We start from the raw sequence: 18,278 nt of genomic DNA, 5'->3' as shown, positions 1-18,278 counted from the left end.
TTTCGTGAACGGGAATTGACTATATGTGTAGTGTCGTCGACACTTCGTTTAGAAGGAAACATTTTCGGGAATATTACGTAAGTCTTTGCCAGCTAGATGGCTGTACAGCTGAAAAAAATAATTAGATTTACTTTTTGGAAGAACAAGACAAACATCGTTCGTTGACGACTGTTCAAAAAGGGGTGTACATAGCCTACTCTAGATTTTTGTGTGTCTAATCTTGCAATCTGGTCTATATCAGCAGTTTCATTTCCTACATTTTGTAGATATTTTGAGTACTTTAATATATAGGTATTTGTGTTATGGCGCGAATTTTTGAATTCGTTAGATACGCCTACAGGCCTAATCAGATACCACAGCATTTGTCCGATAAGATTAGGGAAGCTGCAAGTTTACAGTAGAAAAGGTAGAACATAATATTCATCAGCGCTTAAAAAATGGTCTTAACTCGATTTGCGACTAATTCTGATGTAAACAGCAAACAAGTAAAAAAAAATATATATATATAATATTTTAAGAAAAAAGCACCAGAAGACATTTTATACATTTATATCCCACTATAACAGTTTATGAAGCATTCGAAATAATGTATTCCACGGTCCAATATTTTCTCCCGTTTGCAGATAAATATTTCTTGCAAGACAATAAGTACACCATTTCGACTGGATCTCGTGTATTTCGTGTATGAAATGGAACGCATTTCTAGTTTAGAGTCTATCTCTGAAGATCGGTCCGACGAATTTGTTCGTCGGACCAATCTTCAGAGATAGACCCATTGGATATTAGCAAAAATGTAACGACTTCATTTTTTGACGATCTTTCACAATAGTAGTCCTTGAACAAGGATATGATCCAAGGATGGGTATAAACTATGCTAATGGTGGGCTGACAATTTCGGATTTTCAATACGACCATAATCTTTGGGATTAAGGAAATAAATGTTTATGTGTTTTTTACCCTTAAAGGTCTGGTAGTTATGATGGAAAAATAGAGATACACGCTTTTCATGAACCATTTTGTGCAAATGCATCGTTTGCTTTGTTCAAACATAAAAACCCAGACACCTCATCGATGATGGTTCTTACAGGTATTATTTCAAAAAATCGCGGTTTTCATCTTCAATTTATTCTGCAGCGCCGGTGTAAAGCGTTTTCCATCCTGCCAACGACGCATATATATCACACAATTTGTGTAAGCAAGCAACGCTGTGAACGTTAAGGAATAAAAAGTGTAGGCATATTTCAGTCAACAACTTGTCAAAAAAACTGCTGAATTTCATTTCACCTTTCAACCATTTTTGTTATCTGCAGAAGCGCCTGTGTAACTAGCTAGATTCGTTAACGATAATCGACATCTGTTTTATTAACTTACATTGTTTCGTATTTCGAAATTAAACGTTTCACTGCGTTTGGTCTCCTTCGGCCACGCAAGCTCCTGCGAACAAAATGATTTTCATATATTTTCAATGAACGACAACTGTGCAGTTGCATAATAACTATTTTTCATCGGAAGCGTCCTCTCGGTGCGACAACTGAGATCTGACTGAAGTCGAATAGAGGTGAATGAAGCACCTAGTTCAGCTTCGTAAATCTACGTTCATTAGTGATACCGATCAACGTTACTTCTGCGAGAACAATCATCCCGTGGGAGCCCGCTTTGCAGTGTCTGAGCAGAGTTATACAGAGAAAAACGTTCCGTCTGATCTGCTCAGAAAATACCCTCGGTGCGAATATCCTTCACGCTGAGGATGTGGGAGTAAGCGTATAATGACGCCGTCGGCATCCGCTCTTGGTCGATTGCGAAAGAAGTACCTTTGACGATTGACTTTACCTTGACCCGCCAGATTGCTTCTACCTAGGCTCTAAGAAGACCGGCTGGCATCACACGTGACACACGGCCCTGTTCAGAGCGTTAGCTGGTTGTCAAAACGTCTCTGTTGAAAAGGTTCTTTGCCTAAAAGGCACATTTGCCTAGGTAAACGACTTAAATGAAAAAACGCCCATTTAGTTAGAGGCAAAACATGAACACTTCAGTAAACCATTGTTAATAACAAGTTTAGGCTGAATTAAGAGCGTAAGGCCCCTGTCAAACTCATATTGCTATTTACTGCACAAAGTTAATTCTACATCCACTGGAATGATATGAATATATTGCCGTTGTAACCCTCGTAGAAGATTTTCTCTCCATTCATTCTCTCCATCCATAATTGAAATAATTTCAAAGAGTTCAGTCAGCAAATTGAGATAGGCCTTAGGTTTGTAAGCGGTGTAATCGCAGAGATAATACTATTTGAAAATAATGACTTCTCATTTTATTCATTGCCAAAATAATAACAGAAATGAATTCAAGTAACACTTTTGTATTTGTTTCTTTTTGTTTGATGTCACTGATAAATAAACTTCATTCCGTGCAGCATGCCAGACGTCCAAAGTGAGCTATATGCTCTTGGCTAAGAAAGCTCTAATTCCAATTGATTATCCGCTGTGTTCTGTCATAGCCATTGTGTAAGCCAGCAAGCTCGGGCTAAGCCGACGGTGACCAATGTTGCGGCTCGTTCTTGGCCCTTTCCGCAGCCAGACGCGTCTGCCCCTTCTCAGTGCTTGCCCATACAAACACACACACGCACGCACACACAGTTTCGACCGTTCGATGGCGGCAGTACCGTCGAGTTGTCGAAGAAGAGTAGGAAGTAGTGGTTTAGAAGCAATCAAAACATGGGCAGCTTTTCGTCACCTCTTTCGGGCTTGTCGACCCTATCCTGTTATCTGTCCTGCCCCGCTTAATACTAACAGGAACGTTGCCACCGTTTTTACTTAAGAAATTCACCACTTTCCACCAGTGTCTGTGCGCACAGTGGCATAGCCCAACAGCGGCGATGGCTCTGCTCTAGGTTTTTGGCTCGTTGACCTTCAAGGCGGCGACCACAGCAGCAGAAGCTGCCACCGCCCCTGCCACCGTTGTCTGTGGCCTGCATTTGCTATGCGTCAGTAGTGATGCTTCCCACCCAGCTAGAGAACGACAACAACGGAGAATAGGAAACACCAAAAGAATGAGACATCGCCAAAAACTTGCCACACGGTTCAATTATGTCAGGATGGCGACTCTCGTGAGTCACTGCTCCCCTGGGTAGGGCGGTCAGTACTCGATACTATTGATGCCCCCTATTTACTAAACATATCTTCAGAACGGTATTTTTACAGCGGGCCATAATATTCTCATCCCTTCGTTGCCGTCCTGCAAGTGTCATGCCTCCCGCAGCTCGCTTCAACGCTCGTACGTCTCGTACGTGATTCATGCGAGAGCAAAGCTTATGGCCATTTTCAGAAATGTTATTGGGATTTGTCTCTCATTTTGTTTCTGCTATACTAAACGCTGTAGAATAGGCTCTGCGCTGGTAAAAAATAAGTGCTCTTAACATGCACAATAGGCCTAAAATACATAAGAAAATGGTAAAGCATGAAATAGCTGCTTTCGTTAGAGACAAATCAGCTTTTTCGTGGCGGGTAAATAACAAGCAAGAAAGACGAAAGTAGCGGTCCTAGTTGGTTTTTTAGGTGCTTTTTATTTATTATCATTAGTATTCTTATAACATCGTAATAGTTTACTGACGTTATTACAATCTTTCTGTTTCGGGTGTCTTAACATTACGCAGTTCTGGCATTTTACTTATTTATATTGGGTCCTACTTATGCGTTGGACACCTAAATTCTTTTTAACTATTTATAATAGTGTTCTCTGGATTCAGTATCGTTTTGTGAAAGGCTTACCTACTTCTATATGTATACTTTAGTAGACTTTGCATGTCGGCCATTCCGAACGCCAGCCGTCAAAATGTTCCTTTATTAGATAATCCGTCACTTCATTCCTTCAAATTATGTTACTGCCTTTGTTGTCGTCTACCTGTGCTGCCATTACTTCTGAACGATCGCTATTATCAATTGTTACCGACAATTGGTCTCCAATGGAGCTTTCAGTTCAAGATTAAAGGAAAAAACGAAGTATTTTGGTGGCGTTAATGAAATATATATCACACAATACGCATTTACAGTGAACATTTAGACCTTCGAAAATCACCATTCCGGATACTCCATATTCTCAATGATGGTACCACTTACAGGCAAGGAAAGCTTTTTCGTATTGATTACCTTACTAGATTGCAAATAACGTTCCTATAGGCAGAAATAGTGAGTCTTCCACTAACTTTATATAGTTCTATTAAATAAACTCAGTAATTATACGAGATAGTATAATATGGTGATGATGATAATGATGATCCCAATGCTATTTGTTACAATTATCATAAAATTAAAATTTATCAAAGCGTTCCTTATTTCCAGATACAAAATATCAACGTACGATTCAAAAGTCTGGGTGCGAACATCGAACGCTGAAGAGGCCAGTGCTATGCAGTAAAACTTCGGGACGGTAATATACTTGCTCTGCCTTGGCGTTACGACCATTGATCTCTGCCTTTAATGATATATTGTCTTCTATATAAAACGGATACTTCTAAACCATATTTGACACTTCTTAAGTAATTTTTTTTTGCCTCTCTTCTGCTTCTCAAACGTTTTAGGACCAATTAGAGACCCTACTAGATCTGCTTAGTTCAGCAGGGCTGTTCTGCTTTACGAAGTGCTTCTTTTGATTTGGAAAATGTCCGATTTAAAGAAGTACGTTATAGTGATGCCTATTTTGATATTGGCAAGCATTCGTACCTAATCCTTATACACATTTTTCAATGAATCCTGACGTTGGTTAATAATCATGGTGGGATAAATGTTCTCATTGAATTTATACTACGAAAGAGGTGATTTGTTCGATGCGCTTCGGCGACATTTCCTCTGTTACTCGTTCTATTCCCTAATGTTTCGTAATAATGCACACATGATGAGCGTATGGTATTCGTAAATCGGCATTTCATTATAACTAAATCCTTGTTCATTTATTTCTAAGTATATATATATATATATATATATACGGTCAAATCCCTGTGCGTTTATCGGGCACGCCATGTGTGTGAGGGTGTATTATTTACGTAGGGACAATGATACTGATTAGAATATTGATAGGTAGTAATTTTACGGCACGTCCTGAAAGAATGCTATCGGCACTCCCCACTAAGATATGCCCCTTGCATGGAAGGCAAACAAGATCCTCGACAAAAGCACGTGGGAGGGGAGATATTTTTAAACTTACACATCTTCCGCGCCTATAACGTATATGCGAAGCTGGCTTTTGACTGATTGTCGTAATTCGGACATTCGTAATTTATGCTGTTGGTATCATTTCATTGAATAGCGTTAGAAAATAGGCCAAATGAAAGAAAAAGGACGTTACTTTGTCTGTGTCTGGTCACTTCTCTTTCCCGACAGGGCGAGTCTTATAGGGAAGATATTTTGAATCGATACATTAACACAGTGGTAAAGGTTGACAAGCTAATTGTGCCAATGCAAGCAATAACATTTACCAGCGAATAGGAAGTTTCAGGCATTGAGGCACATATGGTTTGACCCCGTCATAGCTTGGTGGGTGACGCGTTTGCCCGCTAGTTAATCTAAATCTGGAGCCGGGAGCCAACCATCCGATAGAACACCTCGGAAGCTCGGAAATATAGAAGCACCTATGGTTTAGGCGCTGTACCGGTAAACGTTTCGGACGCTAGTCTAGCCGTTCGCCGTCATTGCGACACTACCACGTACAATCACATCACAGCAATAACTACCCTATTACCTTAAGGTCTTAAGAGGTCTTACCCTATTACCTTAAGAGTCTGACAGCTCTTTGCTTACTCCGTAATTTATTGATCATTTAGTTCATTTGCCCTGGCGAGCATTTCGAAGACTTTCTAGTCGTACACACGCAGGTAAGGCACTCAAGCGGATGGTGCATAGGGGGTACCCGACCGGTCCGCTGATTGAGTAAGGCACAGCGCGTGATGCCAACATCGAGTGACGCTGTCTATACATTTATACTATCGAAGGTAGAAACATAACAAAAGCCATAATTTCAGATATTTTTATGATTGAATGGTATTATTCTGTACTTTTTATCAACATAACACTTAATATCGAACAGTGTTCGACCGATTCCAATCATCGGTAGTATAGGGGTTCGGCGTGAATCTGTTTTGCTTGTATATGCTAACATCCGCTGAGGTTCATGGAATAGTCACAAAATAATATATTCATGATTTATATATTATATATATATAGATAATATGATTATATAGATATGGTGCGGCTTTTTTGTATCGCATCGATTGTTCGTTTTGCTGAAATGTATAAAGGCATAATCATAAAGTAACTTTCGAAAATAGATGTAGTTCAGGATTTTAATTCATGTCTTAGCTCCGGCAATCGATCGTAGAAATAGCTAAGAGCTTCACAGCGGGCGTGTCGAACTCACAGATCCTGAATAGCTGCTTCGTATTTAACAGAACTTCAAGGTGAACAGAGGAGTTCTATGGCGGGAAAATTTGAGTTTATCAACCTTCTAGACTACTCAAAATCGATGTGACGGCCGCAATAATCGTTGATGAATACAAGGAATAGCCAAACACAACGCATACATTATGTATTGACTTTATTTTTTTCCTACATTAGCGAAAAATGAAGCGTAAACGGCTTAATGTGTTTTTCCATTGATAAGCACAAGGTCGAGAAGCGTACACTTTTTTACGAATTACACGATATAAATGTGAGAAGTGACTCTTTCTTTACGATTTCATAGCAAACTGAGATGTTTAGCGTCTGTGCTCAAACCTCAGTTACAGTTAAGCAGAAATGATATCTTTCGGTTCAGAGAATGATTTGCTACCTCGTCATGTACTACCACAATAGGAAACGGTGAAACACGAAAAAAGGCCAACTACAAGTTCGAAAAAAACAAATGCAATTTATATATTTATATGGTGCTAACATAATTAAGTGATGCACAGCTTTAAATGTTCGGGAAACCATAACCATACTTTTCATAATAAATGCAAAGATTTCCACAACCCAGGACGTGGTTCATACATCGAAAGTTTTTCGAAGATATCGATTGAAATAAACACGCCCAATCGTTGACAGGGAGACAATATACACCGCGAAACGCGCAGTTAACGTTTGTAGAGGTTCGTAACTAGCTTTGACCGAGATAATTATGAATCGTTTCAGGATTCGGCAAGAAAACCATGATTCAAACTCGCTACTATGAGAGGCCATTTACCTTGATGTTTCGAAAACGAGAGCGCACGTAGACCTTATCATATTTGTGTGCGTGTATGTGTTTGTGTGTACGTGTATGATTGTTGTTGCATTGTCACGCATCATACGTGATAACTAGTAAATCAATGACGCAAACTTTGTGATGAAAGTCATCAATTGTCACCAGCCGCTACCATCAGTAATACTAACAATAGCCGTTTCGTGCCAGTCCAAAGTACTTTTTCATTAATTAATTCATTCACTGACGGTTAGATCGTTATGCAATACGTACCCGTAAAAGACCTTTCAAGAGATGTCCACTACCTGCAATTTATACGCGCAGGTGGAACAACTGGTAGTAAAAAAATATTTGGATTTAGTTATGGAAAAGAGTTCCGTTTAGCGTACTCGAAGGGGACCGCATTGAATAGTATAGCTAAGGAAGTCTCGATCTGACTTAATCTCAGACATACGAGCTGTTTGATTCTGGTCCTAGAAATAGACTGGTTTAGGTGATAACAGTATTATGCTTTTGAAAAATAAAAATAAAGTCTAGACATTGTGAAGTTGACACAGCTAATATAATAAAGTGTAACACAGTGACTGAGTTTTAATAGAAACCTCTTTTCGACTAGGAATCATCATTGTTCTATCTGAGTACCAGGCATTTCCGGCTATCTGGCAATCCGAAATTTTGGCAAAAAAACATACTTCGTAAGTGTTTGCCTTACTACCAGGTTTGCCGAATTCTGCCTAAATTCGACGACATTAACTTGTCTGTTCACGAGTTTTTATGTCTATGTGAACTGGTGATCATCGTTGTATCGACATATTTACAGACAAATAGGTCCTAAAAAACTAGAAAATATCACGGGTTGTGCTACTTTAAGGCTATGCTGTAGCACGCGACACAAAAAATTATAGCTTCGCCGAAAAGAGCCAGGTGTCAGGACGCGGTGTCAGGACGCGGCGTCAGTAACAGCTTTTTCGTATGGTCCCTCTCAGCTCTAACTCGAACCGAGTCATTGTAAGAAATCAATCAGGTCACTCTTCTTGTTTCCTCATATTGCCACCTCGGCTGTCAACGGCATTCTTCTATAAAAGTGAACTTACCCCTTTCCATCTACGTCACACCTCACTAGCGACGAATACAAACGTTCGAAGTATTATAGTGACTCTTCCTGGAGGAGAATTTGCGTTTTTCGCGTAAGTAATCTGGAGAGAGTCTGTTTCCGTTCTGCTATACAGTAACCGCCTGACGCCTGCACACGCAGGTCCACTAACCCACAGGTTAATGCATACATTCCTAATTCTCGTTTTTTTCGGGAATGTTTACTATGCAAAGACGATCATTCCTTCCAATCCCCGTAGAGCCTCTTATGTGGATGCCTTGACGGCTTCTTGCTCAGCTGCGCCTCCAGGGCCCATTTCTATAACGTCATGCTCATACACTCTACCACCATTGCTTCCATTGTTGCTGCTGTTGTTGCTATTGTTGTTGTTGTTATTGTTGTCATCGCTATCCAGGGTGTGCTCCGACCGAAAGTGTGACTGTAGAACAGCCGACTCCACAGGCTGAAGGCACACGAAGCATCGTGGACCTCCGTCACCTTCGGTGACTTCGGCAGAAGTAGAAACTGTGTGTAGGACATGTAGATCGTGGACGCGACGGACATGTTGAACGCATTCTTGTGCCTCTTTGAAGAGTTTACAACATATCACACAACGAAACGGTTTCCCTCGCTGACGAAGATGTTCCGTAAGCGAATCTTCGCTACGGAACGATCTGGAACAGCATGGACAAGGTACACGTAATCGGTGGCTTGGAACGTTCACAACCTTGTTACCGTTAGAAGTTGATGCACGAGTGGCCATTAGCACGCTTCCCCGTGCACGGGTAGCTTTGCCAAGTTTGTCGTGCTTACGCAACAGGTGGCGCTCACAGTTCGATTTAGTTGTGAAATAAATCGGACAATGCGGACATTTAAATGGTTTCTGTCCCGTATGAGTTAGCAAATGACGGCGCAAAGAACTTGTCCAAGGAAATTTTCGGCGGCAATATTTGCACGACACGGAGTTTGGTGAATCTTTACGGCTCTGAAAGATGGACACAGGAAACATGATCTACGATATTAAGGAGGCATGGGATCGACAAACCTGGTGACAGAATATGCTGAATGAAGAATGATTATGCGTGTAAAGGACTTACCCCATTATTATGTTCGGCCATTTCAGTGGTACCCTTTTTCGGTGTGATCTCGGGGTCCGTTCGACTAACCTTCACTGCCGTCATTTCTTTCTCATTTTCCCCAATCATATGTTGTAGCATAAGATGCGAGTTCGCTGCATTTAGCAAAGCCGAAACTGACGCCAAATCTTGCTGCTCCTGTTCATCAAAGCGCTCATCGGATTTTTTAGCATTCACGAGAATCTTTAACGCTGTTCGAGTTTTCTCAGAGAGAATGAATGTCTTTGTGAATGGAACACCTATTTTTTTCCTAACTGGCTCATTCGTGACCTTTGGAAAAACGACTTCATTTACAGGGGACGTCGTCGGTGTTTCAGGGACGTACTTTGCCGCTGTAAGAATGGCATCAATGAAGTTATTCTTTGGTGTACAGGGCACGGGCTTCGGGCGTTGGGCATCGTCCTTACGACTGAGATCGAGAGCGTGGACGGCGAGATCAAGCGGCTCGTCTTGTGGAGGAGGGGGCAGCTCGATCTTGCCAGGATGTTGCTCCTTAACCTTCTGATGAGCTGCCGGAATCACAGTGACCTTGGCCTCTGGTGTCGCGAAAGTTTTCTTGACCTCGACTTCAGCGGTTTTCACCGTCGTAAGTACGACAGGTGTAACGGACTTGACCACATCAATAGCGGCTGGGGACATCGTTACTTTATGTAGCGTTCCGATAACTTGATTCACCGGACCGAGGATCACAGCGGTCGGTTTCAATACTTCGGGCTTTGGGATCGTCTTTGCTTGACCTTTGTGCTGCTCGATACGTGGAACAATGTGGTCTGAGTTATGATCATCGTCCAAATCATCGACTTCAATATCGTTTTGCTCGTTAACAAGATCACTGTCGTTGTCGAATGTCAATGGTACAGGAGGGTCCTGACCACTAGCCTCGTCCATCGGTAGTGGCTTGGAGCTCACCGCTTCAGAAAGTTTATGCTGAAATTCTGGGTGCTGCTTAAGCACATGACGAATACAATTATTCTTTGTAGAGAAGCCCAGTTTGCACACGATGCAACAAAAAGGTTTCCTACTGCATGAATTATTCAAGGAGCGTAGATGGTGTCGAAGAACGCGATTAAATTTGAAGTCCTTATTGCAATATTTGCATACGGTGCTTCCCGAATCGCTGTGTGCCGAGAAAGTGGGAGATAACCGTTGGCTCTGCATATGCGGATTGTATTGCATAGCGGACCGGATTTCAGCCTGGAACAGTGGAAAAAAACCATTCTAGCAAGTCGCCATTCATCGTTTGAGGACCAATTGAATGTACCGGGATTAGATCTGCAATAGTAAATACCGTACTAGAAATAGGCTGATGATAATACGAGTATCGAAAGAGTCACTGACCTTGGTCTGTTTGTTGTGTCGTTTACGTACATGCCGTTCACAATTTGCCTTTGTAGTAAAGGCATATTTGCATATTGCACACTGAAATGGCCGTTCACCGTTGTGCGTTCGAAGATGGCGTACTAGAGTGCTCTTATCAGTGCTAACATACGGGCAAAGCGTACACGCGAATGGCGCATTTACGTGTATCTGCAGGTGGCGTTTGAGCAATTGGACGTTCTTAAATACCGTTCCACACATGGTGCATGTTGAATCGTCGGTGTCGCCCGCTCCAAAGCCCAGAACAGTCGAATCCGTGAACGAATCACACGAGTTCTCTGATGTCGGCTCTCCGACACTAGATGTTGACTTTACAGCCGGTATTGTATTAGCTAAACTAAGAAGTGTTTGGACGTCACTTAGATCATGTCGTGGAGTTGTGTTCGTTGCATGAAGGTGCAAGGCTGCCATCAAGCGCGCTTTGTCGTCAACAAGCTCCCGATGGAGTTCTGCCTGATGATTCTGTAGATCAACGCTTGATACATAGGAAGTTCGGCAGGCAACGCAGAACGTCTGGCGTTCGTCGTGTCGTTGTTTGTGGATGTCCAGGGCATCCTTCGATGGAAATGAACGGGCGCATCGCTCACAATCATGCTTACCAGCGATTGAAGGACAACGGCGGGGTCGACTGTCACATTCTACAGCGCAGATGAGGCTAAACTTACTGCAGGAAAAGTCGACATGAGTAAGATCTTCGAAGCTCAAATTTTCGGAGCCCTCCGTCTGTTCGATGCATGTGTGTAGGCCATTGATGAGTCCAGAGTACGAGACGCAGCGAGCGAAACACTTTGGACAAGATACTGGGGCGTCATCATGAGCCGTATGTGCATGCTTTTCCAAAGCTGTTTTGCTCAAAAAAAGACGTCCACAAATTAGACAGCGAAAATCCTGGGGCGCAAGCTGTCCATGAGAAGGCTGAGTAGTAGAGGTTGGTGAGCCGTGAACAGATGGATGCACCTGTAACAATTGGCCATGCACGTGCAACTGGCTAATAAGAGGCCCAATCAAAGGAGCACCGCTATGCGTGCGCATGTGACGATGCATGTTGCCATTTGTGGTAAAAGCCATCCCGCAGATCTTACCTGAAAATAGATAATAGGAGCGTAATGGACATACACTTTAGAAATTTTTGTTAACATCGATTTATTTCGCACTGTGAGCACATATGTGAGATTTGATCTAAACCTAACCAGATGACTTTCAATAGCTTGATCTTATAAATTTCCTAAAATTCTACTATTGTGGACGGTGAAATCATTGACTGGGAGGGAGTCAGCCGTAGGGATCGCTAGTTCAAGCTCTGCCATCGGCATGTGTCTCTTACATTTGAATGGACGCTCGCCAGAATGCACAAGCATGTGACGATCGAGGCTGCTGGCTGATGAAAGGCTTTTTCCGCACTGCTTGCAAGTATGCTGAGTTGGGTTGAGTTGTGAACTTGTGCACGAAATAACATCGTGCACTCTGCGTAGGTGGAGCGACAGGCCGTGGGCGGAGGCGGCCGCTTCACCGCAGAGATGACAGCGATTTATCGAAAGCGCCGGCGCTGCTGATGCTGCCCTGGTAGATGGTCCTGAGGAACATCCAGCTGGACTACGTTCTGGCTCTTCATTACTGACAGTCCCATAGTCCGTATCTAGGAAACGCATGGACGCACCTTCGTGTATATATATAGTTCTTTTATAGTATAAAAATGATACAGTACACTGCTGGGTCTATTGGGGTGACTGTACGGTAACCGAAGAACTCGTTGGGACAGTCCTCTCTGATTGGCCACTGAGTATTATTTCTATATGGGTACGCTTATTTGAGTACAAAAAGCATTTGGCTTGATTTCGTTTAGGATAGCAGTAGATGAATAGGCATTAGTATCACTTTTATTATGAAACTAACTTTTTGTGAAGTAATCAGCCGGCGTTAGTATTAGTTTTATAGGTTTTCGTCACGCGGTTGTAATTATTAGCGGCGATACTTCAACACACTGATAATTTTACTGCCATAACATTATATATCCTATTATATATATATATATATATTGACATAAGAAGTAGATGGGGCATAAACTCGTATATACTCGTGGCTGCTTTGAGTAACTTTGGGACATTTGCGGATTTCGTTGTTTCTTTAATTGACTCATCATCGTGGCGCGTTAACTACAAGCATAAACGAAGTATCCAAGCGTATCGAAAGTATAGCAAAGGAGCCCTTGCGTGAGCTCAGCCCCGTCAAAGCAATATATATAAACGCTTTTTGAGAAAGGCATTCATTTAGAAGATCTGCCTTATACCCTCACAAGCGCTTAATTAGATGTAACTACAACTGTTAAAAATAAATGTACCTTCTCCTTTACATTTAGGGATCTACATTAGTAGATCCGAGTATCACAGTCTACTAGATGTACAAACGTCAAGTTCTAAACCATTTTAATTTTTTCCCATAGGGTTAGCTCTTGAGGCTTGTGTATTACTTCTGAGGTACATCTGAGGTAAGATAAAAATATTGTGTGGTGGCTTTTTAAAAATAAGCCTGCCCACAGGATGCTGAGCGAACCTGGATCCCAGATTGAACGGTTCCAGCAATATGATTGATATTTCCATTTTATATCTAGCTCGACTATGCAAAGGTGAAGTATAACGTTAAAAAATAAACAGTCTGAAAAATCATTGACTATTTATGTGGCTCCGGTGATCAATACTTTAAAGAGAATCAATCCACTCAATCAATCCAGAGATCAATACACTTTAAAGAGAATATATATATAATTCCTGCTACGTATTTTTGTCACGTTGTACAGAGTACAGGTAATTCCATGGTATCGGGTTGGTTACCGACGGTTACAGAATTAATTTAAAAACTAAAAAAAAAGTATTGGACTTATAGCGGGCTATATCGGAAAAAATAGCTAATTTTGCACATCGCATGACTAGGCAAAAAAAAACGTAGTGTAGGTGACATAAGTTAATCTATAGGATGAGCAGGAATCTATAAAGTGGGTGATTCTTCAATCTATGTCTACCCTTTCACAAAATAATCTCGATCTTTTTAACTTGCCTATTTCAAGTAATTTAGCTTGGGTATTTTTTAACGAACCGCTGGGCCGAATCGAAAGAAAACCCAAAAAACCGATAGTCTTTAACGAAAATGAAGTTGCTTCCTTATTGAAATAATGCCGTGGACGATAGCTTCGGCTTCAAGTGCAAATAAGCCTTCCACTCCATGATGTTTATTAGGTATAACGATCACAGAATAATAGGTTTTTCCTTTCCGAGCTGTGAAATAAATGCTTGTCATTGTTTTGCTTTCAGGTGTTTACCCATAGCAACGGGCAGGAAGACACTCATCAAAACATCCTAATATGTCACGGGCACTTACACGTTTGACGCTTACACTCATCTACCACATTTTAAAGTCCTTTCAGATATGATGCAATTCCATTATATACGCTTAATCTCTTACACCGAACCCTATGTTCGTTGACCTTTCAGGTTTTGCACACTCTAAATCCATAAGCGGTCTGTTACACACATAAAATTTTAAACTAAATTATGAACACAAAGAAGTAATTGCACACGAATTATTTGCGCCAATAAAAATGATATACGGCTTTTCCAGTACTCTTCGAAAAAGGCGAATTTCTGGAAGACGGTAGCGGTGATAGCGGGCACATTTATCATCCATCATGTTACTTCAACGAATACCTGTTGCTATTCTTGGTACTCACCGGTGATAGTAAGCCTCATGTCATCATCATCTGATTCGTGGCCTTCGAATGGGGAGCCAGGTCCGGTTCGGGTGGCCTGGGCGCGTTCTGTCGTTGCTGCCATCCCGGCTTGTAGCCACAGTCGCTCCGACGACCGAAGCTCAACCGTTCTCTCCTAGGACCGCCGAGTGCGCTCTATGCGAGATTTAGAGTTCAATCCTTAGCTTCTGCTGCCGTTGCTGCTGGAGTTGATCCCAGCTCTCAAGGAACAACGACGAGCGCCCTTTCCGACCAGGAGACACTGCGCAACAACGGCCCGAAGCCACTCCTTTTCCTCCTCCTATAAACACAGGCCAAACACAGCACCCGCACTGAGTGTCAAGAGAAAGACACAAATGAAAGCAAGTAAATATAAGAAGACAATGGGGAAAAGACGTAAAGGAGCAACTGCACTTTCGTCACAGAGAGGAGACATTGATAGGTCGGTCCTCCGCTCGGCCTCAAAAGACAAAGCAATCTTGTGACTCATTTTTTGAAGATGGCAATGGCAGTATAAGCCAAATGAAAAAACGAAACGGGGCCGGACGTGTAGAAAGACGATCTCTTTCCTTTCTTTGCCTGCTTTCATCTGTCTTAGGTATCAACTAGTGAATATAAGCTCCATTACTTCAGGCCTCATTGTAGATGTCTTGCCTGGGCGCTCCGAAAGATCCAAGTGAGTTCTGGGATATAACGATGTCGAAGTATCCGCACTGCAGTACTTACGTTAGAAATTTCGACAGCAACAACTGTATTGCATAATAAATAACAACTGTTACATGTGAGCAGATAGCCTACGTTTGTTTGCTTGACAGAGTCGTTTCTGGCCGGATGAGTTGATGGTAAACTGCTCCGAATCTTCGCTGTCGTTCGTTGCTTGACGAAAGTTCAAAAGATACTCATAAGGATGGAGAGCGGCTACCTTGATCTCTAACGGCGGGAACTTTAAACAGCAACGATGCTACCAAACTTTGACCCGTCATAAAAAGCTGGCACTGTTTCAGGTAGATTCAACTATTCACTGTAACTTTACTTTAAATGGGTTCCCACAAAAACACCATGGCCTCACAGGTTCAGTCTGAATACGATATATTAGAGATGGGGACGGGTCGAAACCTACACGTGCTATAATGCGCAAACGCAAATCAGCAAATTAAACGGGGTAGAGACAATTACTGTTAACCTGATACTTTGCTTATGCCTCTTTCAGTAACGTATATGCCTAATATATACGTAAAGTCCACTGACGTTGGCTTGCCAAATATAGCTTCGGCTTACACCATCGTGATTCCATAGTCATCCAGCTGTAACCTCTAACGGCTTCTGACTTTGATAAAAACGAGGTTAATCTGTTCCTTTGGGCGATACTGGGTAGGAAGGGGGCAGGTATTTTCGGCCTTATGGAACCTCTTTTATTTAAACGCCCTATTAAAGAAAATCATAATTACACATTAGAAGCAAGTATTAGCATAAACACGATCAGTTATTGTAATTGGTTATGTTTGTCGAACGCCCGACACGACCGGAAGTTTTAACCGGCTTCGTCTTCCTCACTATTTTATATGAATAATCCAAAATATAGCATTAAACACGAAAATATAATAGGACCAAGATCATACTTCGTCTTCTAAATTTTTTCAAAGTAGGCCGAAATGGTTTGTGTCTCTATGCGGCGCTATGTTGGTTTGAGAGGACCAAAAGTTTCAATACGGTTCAATAATGAAACTGACATGTTTGATCAACAGCTGCCTACTTGCTACGACTATTAGTAAGGAATATCCTATAAAGTGGCCCATTTGCTTTGATAGCCCCATGGACTTGTGTACAACGTGTTCGTGGACCCGTCACAACGACAAGCGGATTACGTGTTAACGAAATACTGTCGTTTTATGTTGGCAAGGCGGAAATTATTAGATATGCCGTACCTGACCAAACAAACAGGCCCGAGCATAAATGGCCATGCGTCATTTCAATGATGGCTTTTGTTTAAGTATTGCAGATAATGTGTTGAAGGCCTGATAGGTAGACTGATCATGCAATCCACTAGAAGAAATAATCTGTTTAGGGTGATAATTTCGCTCTATGCCTGTACGGCCACGATTGACTGTAGTCCTTCTGGGCTTGCCACTGTGACGATGAGGCACGACGTCGTCCCCCAAGAACACCACATCTTGTTTATTATTACACAAATTATATCAACTGTAGCTTGCAAAACCGGCGCCGTTTCTTAAATTGCCAGTGATTCTTCGGTCCACCCAGATACTACTCTCGATTACATAAGCGCTCACTTAACAGAGAGAGAGTGCGAGACGTAATGCTGTTATGTGGTCCCGCGATTCGATAAATTTATTCGATCTTAACAACCTGTCATCGCCAATAATGGGGACGCTTGCTTGTTACCTAGAGTATTATCTCGCCTTCCAAAGTGGCCTAATACCTCTTAGAGGTAGTGCGGAACTTTCTACCAAAGGCCTCCCCTTTTCACAACACGCTTGACTCTCTCCCTTGACAGCGGAGATATTTGTCCTCTGCCATTCTGGTTTCTACTGACAATTGATTTCGTGGTAACTGGAGGACGTAGTGCATCTTGAGATGAACAAACAATAACTGAAAGAAATTACTATCATTGGCCTGAAAGGACCCTTAAGGAGACGCCCCCACGTCTCTGCCTCTTCCAAACGGAGTAGGCACAGATAGGCTGCTACTAGAAACATACGCCAAGAGAACGCCCGAATCCAGGCAACCTGAATCGCACCGCATCTCATCTATTGATAAATGTAGCCGTATAAATAATACACAGTGTAGCTATTGAGATGACGCTATAGGATAAAAGAAATGTCTGGCGAAGAGACAAAAGAGCGTCGGTATTGACGCATGGCATTATGATATAGGCGTTTTTATTCATTTAGGACAGGAATGGAGGGTTGTGATCTAAATAGGACACTTTCAACAAATAGATGGCATTGATAGTACTTTGTTTTTTAGATATTCCGTAAACACATTCAATTTTTGTTGAAGAGTATGGTGGTGAGTGTCTTAAGGAAAGCTGTCCGCACGAAGCACACAAACTTCCGATTATTGAAAAAAAAGATAGATAACAAGAAATATTACATGTACACTCGTATTGTATGTATAATACGATACGTATATGTGTCTGTATTATCTAAAGTCGTAAAAGTTTTCAACTTTTATCACTACGACCAAGTTATCAATGAGGCGAATAAGCTGTTAATAATAGTTCACGCGGTTGCGTAATAAAATAGACACGTAAGTTAATGAAATTAATGCTTTTATGGCAGCTAATTGAAAATGCCCTCCTGAAAAACTGATTTCGACTTAATCAAAATACACAAAGTAAAAATCTTTAGATATTGTCGGTTGGCCAAAAAGTAAGTTCCGTTTTGTTTGTTGGCGTGTATCTAGAAACTACTTATTACTGTCTCTGTTTTATATCGGCATAGAGACAGATCCCAACCGTTTTCTATTTCGTACGCTGATCGAAATGGGATGTATCTCCCACATCCAGGATGTTATATTTGGTGAAAGCACATTTAAGCTATTCTGTTAACTATACAGTCTACCTCGTAGACAACACGAATGACCCAGGCTATTTCGGAAAATTATTGATTCCAGCAAATGTGGAACAAAATAATAAGAACGTCCATCCTTGCAATCTCAACTCGAAACGAACTTTCGCAAACGCAATATATATATATATATATAC

The 18,278-nt window shown here is 41.6% G+C and overlaps 1 protein-coding gene across 1 annotated transcript; it reads right to left on the bottom strand.

Annotated features, from left to right (window-relative positions):
• Window positions 1-4,110: 4,110 nt before the first annotated feature.
• peb (zinc finger protein pebbled) lies at window positions 4,111-14,672 on the bottom strand. Its single transcript, XM_022812230.2, has 5 exons — window positions 14,537-14,672; window positions 12,140-12,451; window positions 10,777-11,897; window positions 9,400-10,632; window positions 4,111-9,287 (listed from the first exon to the last, which is right to left on the bottom strand). Exons 1-5 carry the CDS (start codon window positions 14,637-14,639, stop codon window positions 8,568-8,570), a joined length of 3,489 nt encoding a protein of 1,162 aa, XP_022667965.1. The 5' UTR covers window positions 14,640-14,672; the 3' UTR covers window positions 4,111-8,567.
• Between the last annotated feature and the right edge of the window lie 3,606 nt (window positions 14,673-18,278).

The sequence above is a fragment of the Varroa destructor genome, unplaced genomic scaffold (assembly GCF_002443255.2).
Source record: "Varroa destructor unplaced genomic scaffold, Vdes_3.0 BEIS01000006.1, whole genome shotgun sequence".
Lineage (NCBI taxonomy): Eukaryota > Metazoa > Arthropoda > Arachnida > Mesostigmata > Varroidae > Varroa > Varroa destructor.
The sequence above is the reverse complement of the archived record's forward strand: the minus strand, read 5'-3'. Positions and strand labels throughout refer to the sequence as shown.

Coding starts and splice junctions, on each gene's coding strand:
- peb (XM_022812230.2), bottom strand. CDS start 14,639: ATGGCAGCAACGACAGAACGCGCCCAGGCCACCCGAACCGGACCTGGC. Junction 12,452..14,536: donor CATGAGGCTTACTATCACCG/GTGAGTACCAAG, acceptor TGCGTTTCCTAG/ATACGGACTATGGGACTGTC. Junction 10,633..10,776: donor GACACAACAAACAGACCAAG/GTCAGTGACTCT, acceptor CCACTGTTCCAG/GCTGAAATCCGGTCCGCTAT.